The sequence below is a fragment of the Rattus norvegicus genome, chromosome 8 (assembly GCF_036323735.1).
Source record: "Rattus norvegicus strain BN/NHsdMcwi chromosome 8, GRCr8, whole genome shotgun sequence".
In the NCBI taxonomy this organism is placed as follows: domain Eukaryota; kingdom Metazoa; phylum Chordata; class Mammalia; order Rodentia; family Muridae; genus Rattus; species Rattus norvegicus.
In genome coordinates this window covers 130,267,664-130,283,249 of record NC_086026.1, presented here as the reverse complement: position 1 = coordinate 130,283,249, position 15,586 = coordinate 130,267,664, and the positions used below count along the sequence as shown (strand labels likewise).

General features: G+C 37.5%; 1 protein-coding gene across 12 annotated transcripts in view; it reads right to left on the bottom strand.

Annotated features, from left to right (window-relative positions):
* Window positions 1–15,586, bottom strand: part of Nktr (natural killer cell triggering receptor) — a 42,461-nt gene that overhangs the window by 14,752 nt on the left and 12,123 nt on the right. For 4 of the 12 annotated variants that reach the window (XM_063264714.1, XM_039082739.2, XM_039082741.2 and 1 more), the window contains exons 3-7: window positions 13,597–13,671; window positions 12,866–12,973; window positions 11,888–11,932; window positions 10,016–10,103; window positions 375–404 (exon numbers count right to left, since the gene is read on the bottom strand). In XM_063264714.1, coding sequence (XP_063120784.1) covers window positions 375–404; window positions 10,016–10,103; window positions 11,888–11,932; window positions 12,866–12,973; window positions 13,597–13,671 — 346 coding nt within the window. Of the gene's footprint in view, window positions 1–374; window positions 11,933–12,865; window positions 12,974–13,596; window positions 13,672–15,586 lie in introns of those variants that run through there. The other 8 variants (XM_063264715.1, XR_005488595.2, XR_005488594.2 and 5 more) reach the window with 8 other exon arrangements.

Below are 15,586 nucleotides of genomic sequence, written 5' to 3'. Positions count from 1 at the left end.
AGTGTTATGAACCAACTAGAAGGGAATGACAACTTGAAATCTACTTCATAATAGGAAACAGTGACAGTTTATCTAAAGACAAGGTGGGACTTGGTTTCTACTGTTACTACTACAATGGTTGCTAGCCTTTTTAGGGTTAAGAATCTGGTAAGAGCGGACACTTCATACTAAGAAGCCATCTCAACAGGTAGACTCAAAACCACATACATGGTTGAGAAACCCACCTATGGGCAAAAGTGAGACAGGCTCTCAAAACTCCTATACCTGGTGCCCCTTTGGGAAGAGCTTGGTTACAAAAGACTAATGCAGGCCAGCAAGTCTTTTAGGCTCATCACCCAAACGACTCTCCAAGATTTTAACAACTCAATGCTTACCCATCCAAGTGTGGAGCAGGCTTTGTAGTTCTGTACAATACACATCAACACAAAGTTGGTATCAAAAATGACGTATTCAGATGAAGAAAGCAGAGGGTTTAAACACAGCATGTAGTGAACAAAGAAGTAAAGATAAAAAGACAGACAATGTTAAGCATAATATACGTTCAACCTTAAAGACCACCCAAACACCAACAGCAGCCATTTTACTAATTAAAAAAACTAGACTACAATGAATTATAAAACCAACTCTATCAGGATATATGAAATAGGTCTGAGTTATAGAAAGAAATGTACAGCATACGCACAGAAATTAAATTTACTCTCAAACCAAAAACAATAATGGCACAAAAACAAACATTAAAAAAATTCCCAGAATTATTCAGGAAGCCACTGCATAGGTGAAGAAGTGACAAGCACTGGCCACACCCCCTGGGCTCTTATTTGTCACTTAAGACTGAGACAGTCCACACATTCTTTCTTAAGGCAAGCAGAGGAGGAGCCTCAGAGGCCCTTTCTGCAGAACTTCCTGCTCTTCTTTCACTCAAGGGGAAGCTTTGCAACTCACATTTAGAAAATGCAATAGAAAGGGACTTTCAAATTCACAACAAAATGAAAAGTGAAGGTGTATCATTGACATCTTTGATTTCCATGGCCCAGAAAAGACCCCTCCAGCTGCTCTGTGGACGCCCCACTGTTACTGCTGTGACATCTGTGGGGGTATACTTGGTTAAGGTATTTTGAACCCAAGTTGGTTTTCACATAACATTTTCAAAGATCTTTACATGTGAATTGTAATGCAAAAATTCAAAAGTAGATAGCTAGGTAATAGACACAGAACCTTAAGTACTAAGGATGATAAACATGATATGGACAAGGTCACAAGGCTTTCAGGCCGTATTCAAATAGTTGTATAAAGAAAAACCTTATGCATTTTAATGCCATTCTAAGACACATGAACAGAACAATTTAACCTTTACAACAATGTCAAAAGTATCATTGTACAAGAAATTACAATGCTTGTACTTACTTTAAGACTATCCAGTTCTATATGAAGACTATAGAGAGTACTTAACTTAAAACTTTTAATGTCAATTTTAAGTCTCAACTTTAAATGAAGTTTTGAGTTTCAGAATCACAAGACTCAAATATTTCTTAGAAAATTGGGTAGAAATTCAAACCAGTATAATTTAAAAAATAGAAACAGGTTTTTAAAAAAGGGGGAGAGGGAGAAATTAAGAAAATCTAAGGAACTGGTGAGCCACAGACATCATGAGGCGACTGAGCGAGCATGTGGAGTCACGGGAGACGACTGTAAACACAGACGCTTCCTGCATTGGACAACTTTACTGAAACAGACACTAGGACATGAGCTAGACAGAAACCCCTTATGACAAGGGGTAAAGGTGGTTCCAGAAAGATAAAACTGTTCTGCCAAGCAGGAGATGAAACCACATGGCTGTTTACTGACTAGATGTGCTCTTCCTTTCTTGGGACTTGCTCAGAAGAGCCTACAGATTTTTCTAGCACACAGAAGTTCCAATTAAGCTGCCACCTTAGCTAACAAATGCTGTAACCACCATGTAAGGCAACCCTATGGCAAACAGCGATCGTCTAGCTGGCTACAGCAACACTCAGATCAACTGAGTATGGAAGAATGCTCTTAGGGCATTCAAAGCTTTGGACAGATAACTTGTCTCAAGTTGAGAATGAACTCAGGTCCCTCATGTGTGCTAAGCACATACTCAACCACCAAGCAACACTGTATAGTCAGTCCCTAGTTCTGTTTTCAATTTAAAAGAAAACGTATCAATAAACTATGTTCCTAGTGCACTGAGTAGTAAAGAAGCACATGAATAGAGGACACCCTTCAATCTGCTCAGTGTCCAGACCAAAAACAATCACTTAACTTACTGGCACCTGCAGTTTAGGTACAGAAATACCAACTTGTACCTTCCTTCACTGGGATAGAATATACAGTAAGTACATGGGAAATATTTCACAAAAAAAGGAGCTCTCTGGACTTGAGTCTACAAATCCCAGGATTCATGGTAAGGCAGGCTCACTGGAACTATGCTCACAGTACACACAAACAACAGTGAACACCCAACAAGGGTAACAGAAGGCAGGAGAGACCATGTGTTCAGCCAAGTCTACTAAATGGACAGGGAAACCTTGCCCACCAACTCTTTACTATACTCAACATTCTCAATGGTACTACTTTGGCAGTGACATAGATGCAGTATAAGACTTAGAAGACCAGAGCGAAGGAAAAACAAACACAAAAGCCATTTCAAACTATAAAGCTTCCATGTTCACCATGTTTTTCTCCCACAGTGGCTCTCATTCCTGAATCTACCTAAGACAGTTACTGCAAGGGTCACTTTAACCACAAACCCTAGAAACTAAAAACTTGTTATTCAAAGGATGAAGTACACTGATGCCACCATCAGAGCAGCTTTGGGACCGTACCAGCTCTTAAAAACCTAATGTAAAACAGCACCATGAAACACACAAGAGCTACTGAACTGAAGCTGTATGTCTAGGTTGACCATAAGCATTAACACCCTTGTTTTACATATACTGCTGTTACACAAACAAGCAGAAAGCTTTTTTTCCTTAAAATGTTTCAATACATGTAACATTAAGATTAAAGAAACAAAGGCAGAGAGAGAGGGAGAAAGAAAGAGAGTGAGCAAGCCTTAGAGTAATGAGACATTACCTTTGGAGCGCACGGTGTAACACTGTTTCTGCAAATTTTACACAAAAATGGCAAGAAATAAATTGTAATACACTTTTAAGACAAGACTGAATTTATGTTTTAATATCAATATAACTTTGAAATTAAACTTTTAGAGTTTTATGCAAAGCAAGAAAGCTTTTTAAAATAGAGGGCTCTAAATTTTCTTTCGTAAGATACTTATGAAGAGATGAATTTTGTTTTGAAAAGGCCTTGTAGAGATCTTCTTAAACTCATGATATTTTAACACAAGGGTTGGTAACAGCTCATAAAACATGAAAGTTCCTTTTATAATCTCAGAGACTAGCTATGCCATCTTTCTCAGTAAGGTAATACATCACGAGTATGGACAGATATACAATTTTAAATACTCAGAAATTGGGACTTCTGGTAGAAGGCAAAGAATTCACCCTCCCCCCCCCCAAAACTAAGTTTAGATAATTCAAAACAAAACTTGGGAAACTTAACCAGTTTAATTCATTTTCATGCTTCTGCCTTTCAAAGTTTTCTTGATTGTGTAGAACAGAACAGAACCCTGGAGAATGTTTTGGTCAGAATCTGGACTATGCTCACTACTTTATGTATGTCCTTAAGCTGTTATGTCATAGGACAGAATTAATAGAAACAGTAATAAAGGCAAAATTAGAACTTTAAGGATCTTCTCTGAGGCTTAAAAAGCAATAGAGGTGACAGCCTTAGAGAATGAAGTCAAATCCTGGGCAGAGGACTTTTATATTTAATCTGATTTTCCCCTTATGCAAATTTTATTTTGAACAATACTGATGAATTTTTTTTTCTTTTTTCTTTTTTTCAGAGCTGGGGACCGAACCCAGGGCCTTGCGCTTGCTAGGCAAGTGCTCTACCGCTGAGCTAAATCCCCAACCCCAATACTGATGAATTTTAACTAATAAATTTTTTTTTAAATCAATTACTATACAAACCAAAAACCACTTATTCCTGAACAAAAGTTTGATAGGATCTTAGATATATTAAATATTAAAATGTTGTGAAAGTGACTTAAAATCTCTCATATAGGCATAAGTATCAGAAAAAACAAGTTTGAAACCATGCAGTTTCCAGAGTGTAAGACAGGAAGGTACTTCAGGCCTAAAGTAAGAAGGCACTAAAAGCAACTATGTTAATGTCGTCTTTATCACACAACTCTTTCCTTCACAGTGAAATGAAGCTGTCACAAAGCAGGGAACCCTAGGGTAACACAGCTTGTGTTCAGGCAGTGAGTGAGCCAGCATCACAATGCTCTGTGTTCCCAAGGTCACTCAAAGAAAAGTTTTCTAAATTTCAACACTAACATAAAAATATATATACACACGAATTGTAACTAGATACAACATGTCTTTCCTTACTGATAACATTATCACATAACCACTAAATGACTAATTCTAAACAAGGGTATTAGATGACACCTGAAATTCAGGGAAAGTGGCATTAAGGTTCAAATATCATAACTCCTTTCCTCTCAAAAAACTGTGAAATTGGCATGGAGTTATTACCTTCCACAGAAACAAAACAAAACAAAACCCAAAGCAACAACAAACAAACACAGTGACTAAGGTCACATTTAATATCATTGTCTCTCACACAAATTTATGAATATGTGGGTGAGACATTTCTCCCAAACCTACTTCTGCTTGCCAAAGTGCCAAAACGGATTTATTAAACACCTAGCCAATCACCTTAGAATGAATGTTCCTCTCTCATTAGATGAAGAGTTGCTTTTAAGTGGGACTTTAAATGACATAAAGCAATCCTAGCGCCCTTCCCATTTATGCTGTATTAAACAGGGACCAGAGACTCGGCTCAGTGGGTAAGAGGACTTACTGCTCTTCCAGGATCAGAGCTCGTTTTATTTCCTAGCACCCGCAGGCAGCTCACAACCAGCCATGGAATCCAGTCTCAGGGACCTGGCCTCCAGAGACATTTTATCCCGGTGGTACACAGACATACATGCAGGTAAAGCACCCATACACATAAAATAAAAAGTGAAAGAAAAATAACAACCTCATACATATAATCAATAAGCTAGGTATGGTGGCACATGTCTTCAATGTCAGCAGTTGAGAGGAAGAGGCAGGTAGGTGGGTGAATATCTGAGAGAACTGTTGCTTAACATTTACAAGGTCACTGAGTCTGATTACCAGCACTGAGAAAAAGAAAATTAAAAAACAAAAACAAAACAGAAAAAAATAACCAGAAATCTTGTTTAGATATTAAGTTGGGCTTTTCTATATTATCTTTGTTTTCATAAAAATATTCATGACTAGACCTGTGGCCAATGACAGTCTATTCACCAAAGCTTTAAAGCCATAAGAGGCCTCCACTGAGGCTGGAGAGATGGCTCACCATAAGAGCTGGCTGCTCTCCCAGAAGACTCAGGATTAATGCCCAGTACCCAAGTGGCAGCTCACAACAATTCTAGTTCCAGGGCATTCACCCACTGCCCTCTTCTGGCCTTTAATGGCATTGCATGCCCATGGCACACACACACACACATGCAGGCAAAACACTCCTAAGCAGAACAAAAAATTATTTAATATTTTAGTAGCAGCCAAGGGGAAGACTGCTGCTGCTCGACCTTTTGAGGTGCTTTTCAGGTGTGAGTATTAGGTAGCTAGAGAGTAATTACAAACAAGAATGTGTGTATACAAAGTCTTTGATTTACTCAGAAATGTAGGATCTTTCTATAAGGCATGCTCTTTCTCCTATGACACTTTCTACCAAAACATTTATAGTTTACCTTAAAAGTGGGGCTATTTGAGGGTACGTAGAGTTAAGCATGCGGGACCCTCATTTGATAGCCAGCACCCACTTAACTGCCAAGTATAGGAGCCTGAGCCTGTAATGCTAAGTTCCAGGGAGGGCATGGAAAGGAAGGTCACGTGGCCTCCTAGCCAACTAGCCTAGGGGACTCTATAGAGAGTTCCAGGCTCAGTGACAGACTGTCCACAAACATCAAGGAAACGGGATTGTCAAAGGAAGACAACCAATATCAAATTCTAACTTCTGTTCACATGTGTGTTGAGAACACACACACACACACACACACACACACACACACGGATTTTTTTTTTAACAAAGTAACACAAGGTACAGAAAAACAGCTAAAACCAAGATTTCTTTTGTGTGTATATGCGGTTTTGTTTGTTTTTGGACAGGGTCTTTCTGCTTTTGTGTGTCGTACAATGACTGTACTCAAATTCGCAACCATTCGTTCTCCTTCCATAGCCACCCAATTGCCGGGATCACAGGCATGAACCACCACACCTGGCTAAAACCAGGTAACTAGGTACATATTCCAACTCAGGAAAGAAATAATAAAGTTACAAACTAACCTTTCTAACACTGTTTTATATAATGTGTTCCTATCTTCTCAATGACTATAGACAATAAAAATTAGTACCAGAATTATCATTCCAATGATTGTTTTAAATTAAAAAAAAAGTTCTCCAAGTGCCATTTTCTTCTCAGCAGAATGCCCCCGCCTTACTACAGTGATTCAGAATCCAGTGCTTATAACCCTGCAGCATGCAGCCAGCAGCTTTCTTCTCCAGAATGTGAGAAAAGATCCTAAAGCAACCTGAATAGGGAGAGTTATTTCTTCCTCACTTAGCATTCATTCTCTACAGAAGATAAAACTTATTCCACATGATCTCTAAGCCCCGTTCAACTCTCTAACTCTATAGCTTTTACCTGATTTATTCATTACTTTACTTGTTTTCTGCAGTGCTCGTGACTGAGCCTATAGTCTTGAGCACACCAGGCAAGCTCTCCACCACTGAACTACACTTCCGGCCCTGTAGCTTTTATTGTGTTTTTTTTTCATACCTGACCTAGAGAGAGACATACTGAGTGAACACTAATGTAGGTTGGCTTGGTCCGTGTGTTGCTTCGTAAGTGTGGTGCCAAGAGTCTGAGCTCCTTTAAAATGTGAGCAAGCCCTTATTTCCTTCGTAGTTTGTAAGGATGGGGCCACATATCCCTTCCTTTCCAATTCTCAAGCAGTACTATTCCAAAGACAGTCTTTTCTTCTATGTAAGCTCCCAAAACAGAAGCACCACAGTTTATATAGTAGTCAACACAAGCAGTTAGTGGTAAAAATTACAATTAGCTGTAAAGAAAACCTATATATATTCTCTCTCTTCACACACGAAGATACAGTTACAGCCAAAGAAAACAATATATGCAAAATTATGAACACAAACAGTGTGCATCTTAGGAAGGGAAATTGCTAACTGTGTGAGAATCAAGACAACAGTTAGAACACACGTCACAACATTTCCTGAGGGACTGCCACACAGTACACTAACAGCATCAAATTTACTGGTCAGGAACTGTAGTAGATTTGTGGGGCACAAACTGAGTACCGTTTTGTGTGGATGTTTTACAGGTCCTCGTAAGGCCAATGAACTAGTCCATAAGACATACAAAGATGCTTTTACAATGTCCTTTCTTTCTGCTCAGAACTCCTACCCAAGGTGCCACATGCAGGACAAACCCAGAGCTTACTGGGAAGTCACTGGGTAGGTCTCAGCTATGATTATAGACACAAGTCGGACACTATATTATTCTTTTATCTCTTCCAGTGCCAAAAAGACATGGGCTTGCAAGATACAGAATTTCAAAGATCTCTTCTTTATTGGCTACCATTTCTGTTCTATCTATCCTTTCCATAGTAGTCATGATACATTTCATTTAGAAATGTGAACACTAGTTTGATTTTACCTTGCAACTCATGGGAACTTGAATTTTCAGCCACCATAAAACAACACATAGGCATACAAGTTACTTTTTTAAAAATTAGAACAAACTTTTGTGGGTGCAAAATGTTACATGTAAGACTGTAAACTCCTTTCAAATAAATTTTCACCAAACTGAAGATTGAAATTTTTCTTTTATCATGCATTTAGTGATTTTACAGCTGTCTATAGCTAATTATAGACACTGCTTACAAGTTTTTATTCCTAATCTATTGATTCAAAAATTTTCATTTGTGTTCCTCTCCAAACAGTAGTCTAATACAAAACTAGGCCACACAGAAAGCACTAACAGCCTTACTAAATGTTCCTAGAGATTTAAGTAGCAATTAAATACCAGAGGATAAAGACTTCATGTCCTAGATTCTAACAGAAGGCTACATGAATAAGCTAACTATATGTAATAGTGGTAAAAGACTGCAACTACCTGAATAAGGACAATTTTAGATGTAATAATATAAAAAGAAACTTTAGAGCCCTCAGATGGCCCCATCCTGACCAATGAATCGTTAGTTTTTCATGTTCACAGTTCAGATAAGCTTAAAAATGGAAACAAAGAGGCTTAGACATGGAGTTACCACAGAAAGTTTTTAAAACTTTAACTCTTTATTTTGCACTACCCCTGCCCCCAACAAAGAATAAGCATAGGAAAAATACTCCAGTGAAAACGTGTCACTGATCATCTGTAGGATCAAAACAGGGCACAGGAACTACTGTCAAGTCTGCTTTCCGTGTAACTCCAGCACCATCATCTTCTCCTAACTTTCCATTTTTAGGACATCCTTGGGAACAGAATGCCCCTTATCTGAACTTCTTCAGATCATGTTGAAAATCTTTCAGACAAACTTAAAATGTGAGTTTTTATATGAATAACTGACTTCTTTAAAAGACAGGGAAGCGCCATTCATATTTATCCATTCAGAAAGATGTAAAACGTGTGATAAATCACAAATAAGGTATTTCTCCAACACACATAGAGCAGCAGAGATTTTTATTAAAGTACTAAGCTGCATGTTGGACAACTATCCTTCATACTGTACATGGCCAGACAAACAAAAATAGGTTTAGAGAAGATTGTAATTAAAAGTATGCCAAGAGTTTTCTTTAGAACTCTCCACATGAGAATTTATTTAGGTTGTGCATATATATACAAACAAGATATATTGTTTAAAAAAATACATTATTTTGTATGATGCATGTTGTAGTGGGGGGGCACACATGTAAAGGTTAGAAGCTAACTGGAGAGCTGGCTCTCTCCTCCTACCTTTGTGTGGGCTGTGAGGATCAAACTCAGGTTGCCAGGCTTGTGTGTCAAGTGCTCCACCCACTGAACCAAACAGCCAGCCCAAAAGGTATTCGGCTCTTTGAAACTTTAAAGTGTACTAAGCAAAATTTACAAATTTTGGCAAAAATGACAGCCAATATTGTATTAATTCATTATGCACAGAGACCTTACAAATTTGCTGAAATGCTGACTAAATAGCAAATCACTTTACTATACCTCATCAGAAAATGTTACCTCTCACAAAACTGGCTAATAGAGAGAAAACAAGATCATTTACATGACTATGTCTCCAAACTAGCTCCTTCCTGTTCCTAGGATGGAAAGATCCATCTGGATGTACATCGTGGCCAGCTTTTTTTCTTTCTTTTTTAAAACAGGGTCTCACTCATTATGTGGCTCACTGGCTGTCCTGAACTCACTACGTAGACCAAGCTGACCTGCCTGCCTCTACCTCCCAAGTACTGGATTTAAAGGCATGCACTGCCCAACCCAGCTACATCATGGACACTTTCCACATGTTCATCATGAGTTCATATTCCAAACTAGGTAAACTGAGCCTTCAAGTGAGGAAGAGGCTAAAGTTAAATTATATCTTTCCTCATGACAGCATATTTTGAAAACACTGCATACCCTCAGGTTACATTTTTAAGTTCCATGCTTCAAATCCAGGTATGTGCTGAGTACTGAAGCAGCAGCAGAGACTACAGTTACTATGTGATATCAGAAACACAAAGTAAAACCAAAGCTGTCAGAGTCTGAGCAGTAATGAGGTTGGCTATCCCATCTTTCTCATGAACAGCGCTTCTCTGTAGGAAAAGCTCGTCTCTTCATTATGCCTACTCACATGAAAAACTGGGAACCATTGGTATGTTTCCCTCGATTTGCCATTGACAAAAGGAACGCTCTGTCATGTTTGAGAATAAAGTTTTCATCTGTTTGAAGAAAACACAAATTTGTTAGTCTCCAATTATAAGAAGCTTTTAAAGTAATGCTCAAGTACTAAATTGAAAGCAAAGGATGAAACTCCTCTTCTGGTCAGTAAGATATTTGGCAATATGTAGAAAAAAAATTAACTAATTGAATAACAAAAAGCACAAAAAAGGCCAAAAAGATACTAATTAAAGCCTTGAGGAAAAGAGCAGGTATTTAACACTTTGTACAAACAGCCTTAGAACAGTCACTTCCAGCAGCAGCACGCTTTGCTAAATGACACATAAGCTACTGACTCAGGGAAATCTAGCCAAATAATTTTTAGAAAAATCTCTACAGTAAAATGTATTTTCTTCAAGTTTCCAATTAGCCTGATACATGATACATAGGGGTTTGAATAAGTCTGATCTTGAATGTTTAACGTTTGTATGGGAAATTTATTATTCCACTGAAGTCAAGCTGGTCTATGAGAAAAAAAAATTACATATATATAAATGTTTTAGGAAAACATCAAATTAAATTAAGTATCAGTAGGATCACAAAATTACCCAAGAAGAATATTGTATAATAACATTTAAAAATATTTTAAGATACAAAAGCATCTGCCACAGAGAATAGCCATATTAAAGCGACCCACAACATTAAGTGTAAGTTGCTACAAGCCATTACAACCAGCTAGAAAGGGGGAAAATCGTCATCACCATCACATAGAGATGGCTTTAATTCAATAGAAGTACCTTTAAAACTAGACAACCATATCATCCTAAATGTGCTTGATTTCCTCTAACATCAGAAGCTAAGCAGGATCAGGCCTGGTAAATATTTGGAAGGGAGAAATAGCTTTAAAACCAAATTTCCTTCTATATTCATACAAACAAATCTTTAGAACAAAAGGAAACATTAGAACTAAAAAAAAAAAAGATGACCTTGGGGACAGGCTTCTGAAAACTTGTAGTGATCCAGTTTCTCCAAAGGAGATACAAAAGACCAACACACTCTGAAGCTATGATGGCATTCGAGCCCAGCAATGCTGGAGCCCTCTGTAAATTCCTGCAACTGACTTTTCTAAGGCTTTTTGGGGAAGTGTAATAGTTAGACTTAATGAAATGTTACTACTGTAGGAATAAAATACAACCGTATAGTTCTAGTACACAAAAGAAAATATACAAACCTTTGAGAAAGGAAAAAAATACCAATTTTTATTCAAAGAAATTGCTTGGCTTAAGGGAACAAAAACCACAACTAGCTTCTTTTTTTCCCTGATCAGAACTAAGAACCCATTGTAAAGAAACAAAGGCACAGATGCATGTATGAAATCACATAGATTCTTTTCCAAGTCTTCAAACAATACAGAAATCCAGGCACAACCTGACCAGACTGTCCATGGATTTATTAGGAGGGCACAAGGGAGCAGAGTGGAGTTTGTGTTACTGAGCTTCGTTCTCTTACCTTTTCATTTTGCAAAAGACCACATTCTCTATAAACAAAAGAATATGTTGACAGTTTTAGGCAGGAAGATAGGAGTTTTCATGTATATAGTTGCCTAACCTCCATGCTGAAAGTCATGTTTAACCTTAAAGTTAGCCTTAATTAATCTTGTCAATTAAAAGTTATATATTACAATATAATTTATCCCCAAACTCATGCAAATAAAGTATTTTCATGCAGCATTAGTTTCATGCAAACGTGAACTACAAGTAAAACTCTTCGAATTAAAGTATGCGACATACTTGCTTTATATCAGAACTGAAACAAAAACAAAAGAACACAAAATATCAGGCCTTACCTTTAAAGTATCCACCATAAATTGATTCTCCACCTTTTCCATTACCTAAAAACAATGAACAATAAATGCTTTAAATATTTAGCACATGGTAATGATTTTATTTTTAACATTTATCTTGTGTGTGTGTGTGTGTGTGTGTGTGTGTGTAGCATGCACAACAGTGTAAATGTGGAGGTCAGAGGACAACTTGCAGGAGGGTTCTCTCCTTCCACTATGTGAGTTCCAGGAATTGAACCCAGGTCTTTAGGCTTGGTCACAAGTGCCTTTACCACCTACTAAGTACCTTGCTGGCTCCATTTGCTTTGGATTTAAGACAGTATCACTACTATAGGTCAGGATGACATTAAACTCAAAATCCCTGGCCTCTGCCCACCAAGGGTTGAGATTACAGTTGTGTGCCATCACCACCACCTCTATGTTACTGCAGTACTTGGGAATGAAACCAGGGCCCAGGACAAACCAAGCAAATGTTCGAACATTCAGGTACATTTTCTGTCCAATAAATTATTTTTGATGGCTTCAGTATGCTGAAGGAACTCTTAACCCTTTTAACTGCTACAAAAAAAAAAAAAAAAAAAAAAAAAAAAAAAAAAAAAAAAAAAAAAAACCTAAACACCCAAAAAACTACATGATTCTAGGAACATTCAATTTATCAGAAAAATGACCCCTATAATAGATTTGTTTCAAGTAATAGTCACACCAAGAATAAATGTAATTGGACAGTACTGTGGTGTTCACTGGAAGGCAATCTATCTGATAATTATGTTACTAAAATAAATTACATGAACAAGATAAAATATCAGTCTTTACTTTTTCATAAATTCTAGATATGCAACATCTGTTCATCCAGCAAGGATGCACGCACTGAGGATACAATGTTCTCATCATTCTGTGACATGATATTTACAGTTAAAGCAACAATGAGATTCTTTTAAAACTGATGGATGGATTTATTAGGAATGTAACTTTTAGCTCTACCTTCACTGAAGTCCCCACCCTGAATCATAAAGTTTTTAACCACACGGTGGAATGTAGAACCTTTATAACATAACTTCTTCCCAGTTGTTTTCCCAAGGCCTTTCTCCCCTGGGGGAAAAAAAAAAGAAGTTTAGCTACAAACCCATCATTCCACAGGAATAACCAACCAACTAATCTGGGGTCAAATCCCTCCCATGTGCTGATACTATGAGCGATGTAAGGCACAGATGACACAATGTATGTAGCATATATAATGCACAAATCACAATAAATAGTGCAAAGCAGTGTATGTTCTAAACTGATCCAGAAACAATTCTATGTGCTACAGGAAATAAGAATGGAGACCATTACTTCACTAAAGAATGAAATTAAGAAAATCCTTTCAAACATAGGTTTTAAAAATTAAATTTGCTATTTTTAATGTTTAACACTGTTTTATTCTTCTTGGCTAGGGTGTATGCAATGATAATGAAAAGCAATTTAAAAATGTCTTATTTGACAAACTAATATATAAAGATTGCATTATATGAAGTTGATCCTTATCATTTTAAAGATGTTTTTTCCTCCTGTCCTCTTACAAAATGTTTCCTGCATTTCATATTTCATATCACATTCAAGTTTAGTTGTATAACTCAGACCACTGTATATTTCTGAAGGGTCTCCTGCCTTAAAGTAGATATAGCTGCAAGTAGTCAGGCATTCTCATTGGAGACAGGTTAAAAACTACTCACCTGAGCACAGGCACAGGAAGTTTTTGCATGTTTTTGGACATATGTCTGAGAAGAGCTGAAACATAATTCGACCAACTGAAATGAAATATGAGGGGGAAAAAACAGTGAGCAAGTTGATAATAAATATTTCATATAAGAGAACTAGGAGGAACCTAATAATAGTAAGCTTTTTCCTTTCATTTTTAAAAACAATACTGGATATCAACCCCAAACAACTCATGGCTCTCCCACAAAAACTGTAGGATCTGAAGTGTTTTGGGTCTTTTTTATACATTAGATCCCCTTAATACAGAATTAATGACCTTTTAAGATAATGTTTGATTTCGCTAGGCCCAGAACGTCTTATGTATGCACAGCAAATACTCTATAGATACTCCCAACTCCAAGTGTTCTTAATTAGCAGTTGTGTGACCTGTTAGGCCCTGTCAGAGATAAACACATCTCAAGAGTCTTTTCTGATTAGCAGTTAGAAGAAAAGCTCTCCCATGCTCTCTTTTGAACTTTTTTTTTTTTAAGATTTTATCTATTCATTTTATATATGTCGAGTACACTGTCACTGTCTTCAGACACAAAGAGTGCATCAGATCTCGTTACAGATGGTTATGAGCCACCATGTGGTTGCTGGGAATTGAACTCATGACCTCTGGAAGGGCAGTCAGTGCTCTTAACCACTGAGCCATCCCTCCAGCCCTCTTTTGAACTTTCTTTCCTGAAATAACTGTTGAAGCCAATCACCTAAACTCAATGCTCATGTTCTACTCCCTGAGAACCAGGAAAGAACAATTTGCTCTGAAGAATCAATGCTACTACAACAGCAACGAGAAGGAACAAGTCTGCAAACGATCTCAATACACCCTGGAAAACAATTCTCAAATTTTGGTTTCAAGATTATTTTGAACTGTTTAAAATTACTAAGCCTTTGTTTAAGGCTTACACTTGTTAACTAGCATATAAAAATCAAAACTCAAGGCATTCCTTTAAGGCACAATACCCAAGCACACATCCCATTAGCGCTCACGTCAGTGAAGTGAGAGCTTCCTGAGGGCAAATTCTATTTTAGTATTATCATAAATCAGTTTGACTGTATAAACCTGCTTAAAGAAAAAACTGTTTATTACATTTCCTTTTACGTGTGTGTGTGTGTGTGTGTGTGTGTGTGTGTGTGTGTGTGTGTCAGCGGGGGGAGAGGGGTACCTATGTATTACAGAATGTGTATTGAAGTCAAAGGACTACTTGCCAGAATGAGTTTTCTCCTTCCACTGTGTGGGTTTCAGGGATCATCAAACTCAGAGAGTCAGGGTCAGCAGCAAGTACCTTCTCCCACTGCCATCTCACTGGCCCCCAAGAAATGAAGTTTCAGTTTCCAATTCTCTCCTAACTCCATTTCCCCCTCATTCTACAAAATCCTTTCCCATATAGACCTTTTACTTAAAAGACAGGATAAGGGCCTGGCTTGGAGGCTCATGCCTTTAATAATCTTTAACACCAGCACTCAGGAGGCAGAGGCAGACTGATCTCAGTGCATTTGATTCCAGCCTGGTTACACAGCAAGTCCAGGACAGCCAAGACTGTTACACAGAGAAACCCTATCTCGAAAAACCAAAACCAAAAGGGGAGGTGGGGTATAAATCAAAATTATTGTAGAGCAAGTATAAGCCATGTTTTGAACAGACACAAACCAAGTTCTACTATTAAGAGTTTAATATACTTCTGGCTGTCCTAGTGTGTCCTTGGCTGCACTACAGATACTTGTCATGAATAGGAGTGGAATCATTACTGCCCATCATGGAAGGAAACTTCCCTATGTTAACACTCTAAGACTTATCTCTAACCAAATCAATTTTTAAAACAATTTCAAAGCTATAGCTGTTTTTTGTTTTGTTTTGTTTTGTTTTTTGAAGAAAAGGATGAGGAAAGAAAATAAAAAGAAGTCTTTTAGGTAATAAGTGATCAATGTATATAAATATATGTCAGACTATTTCAAGAATAC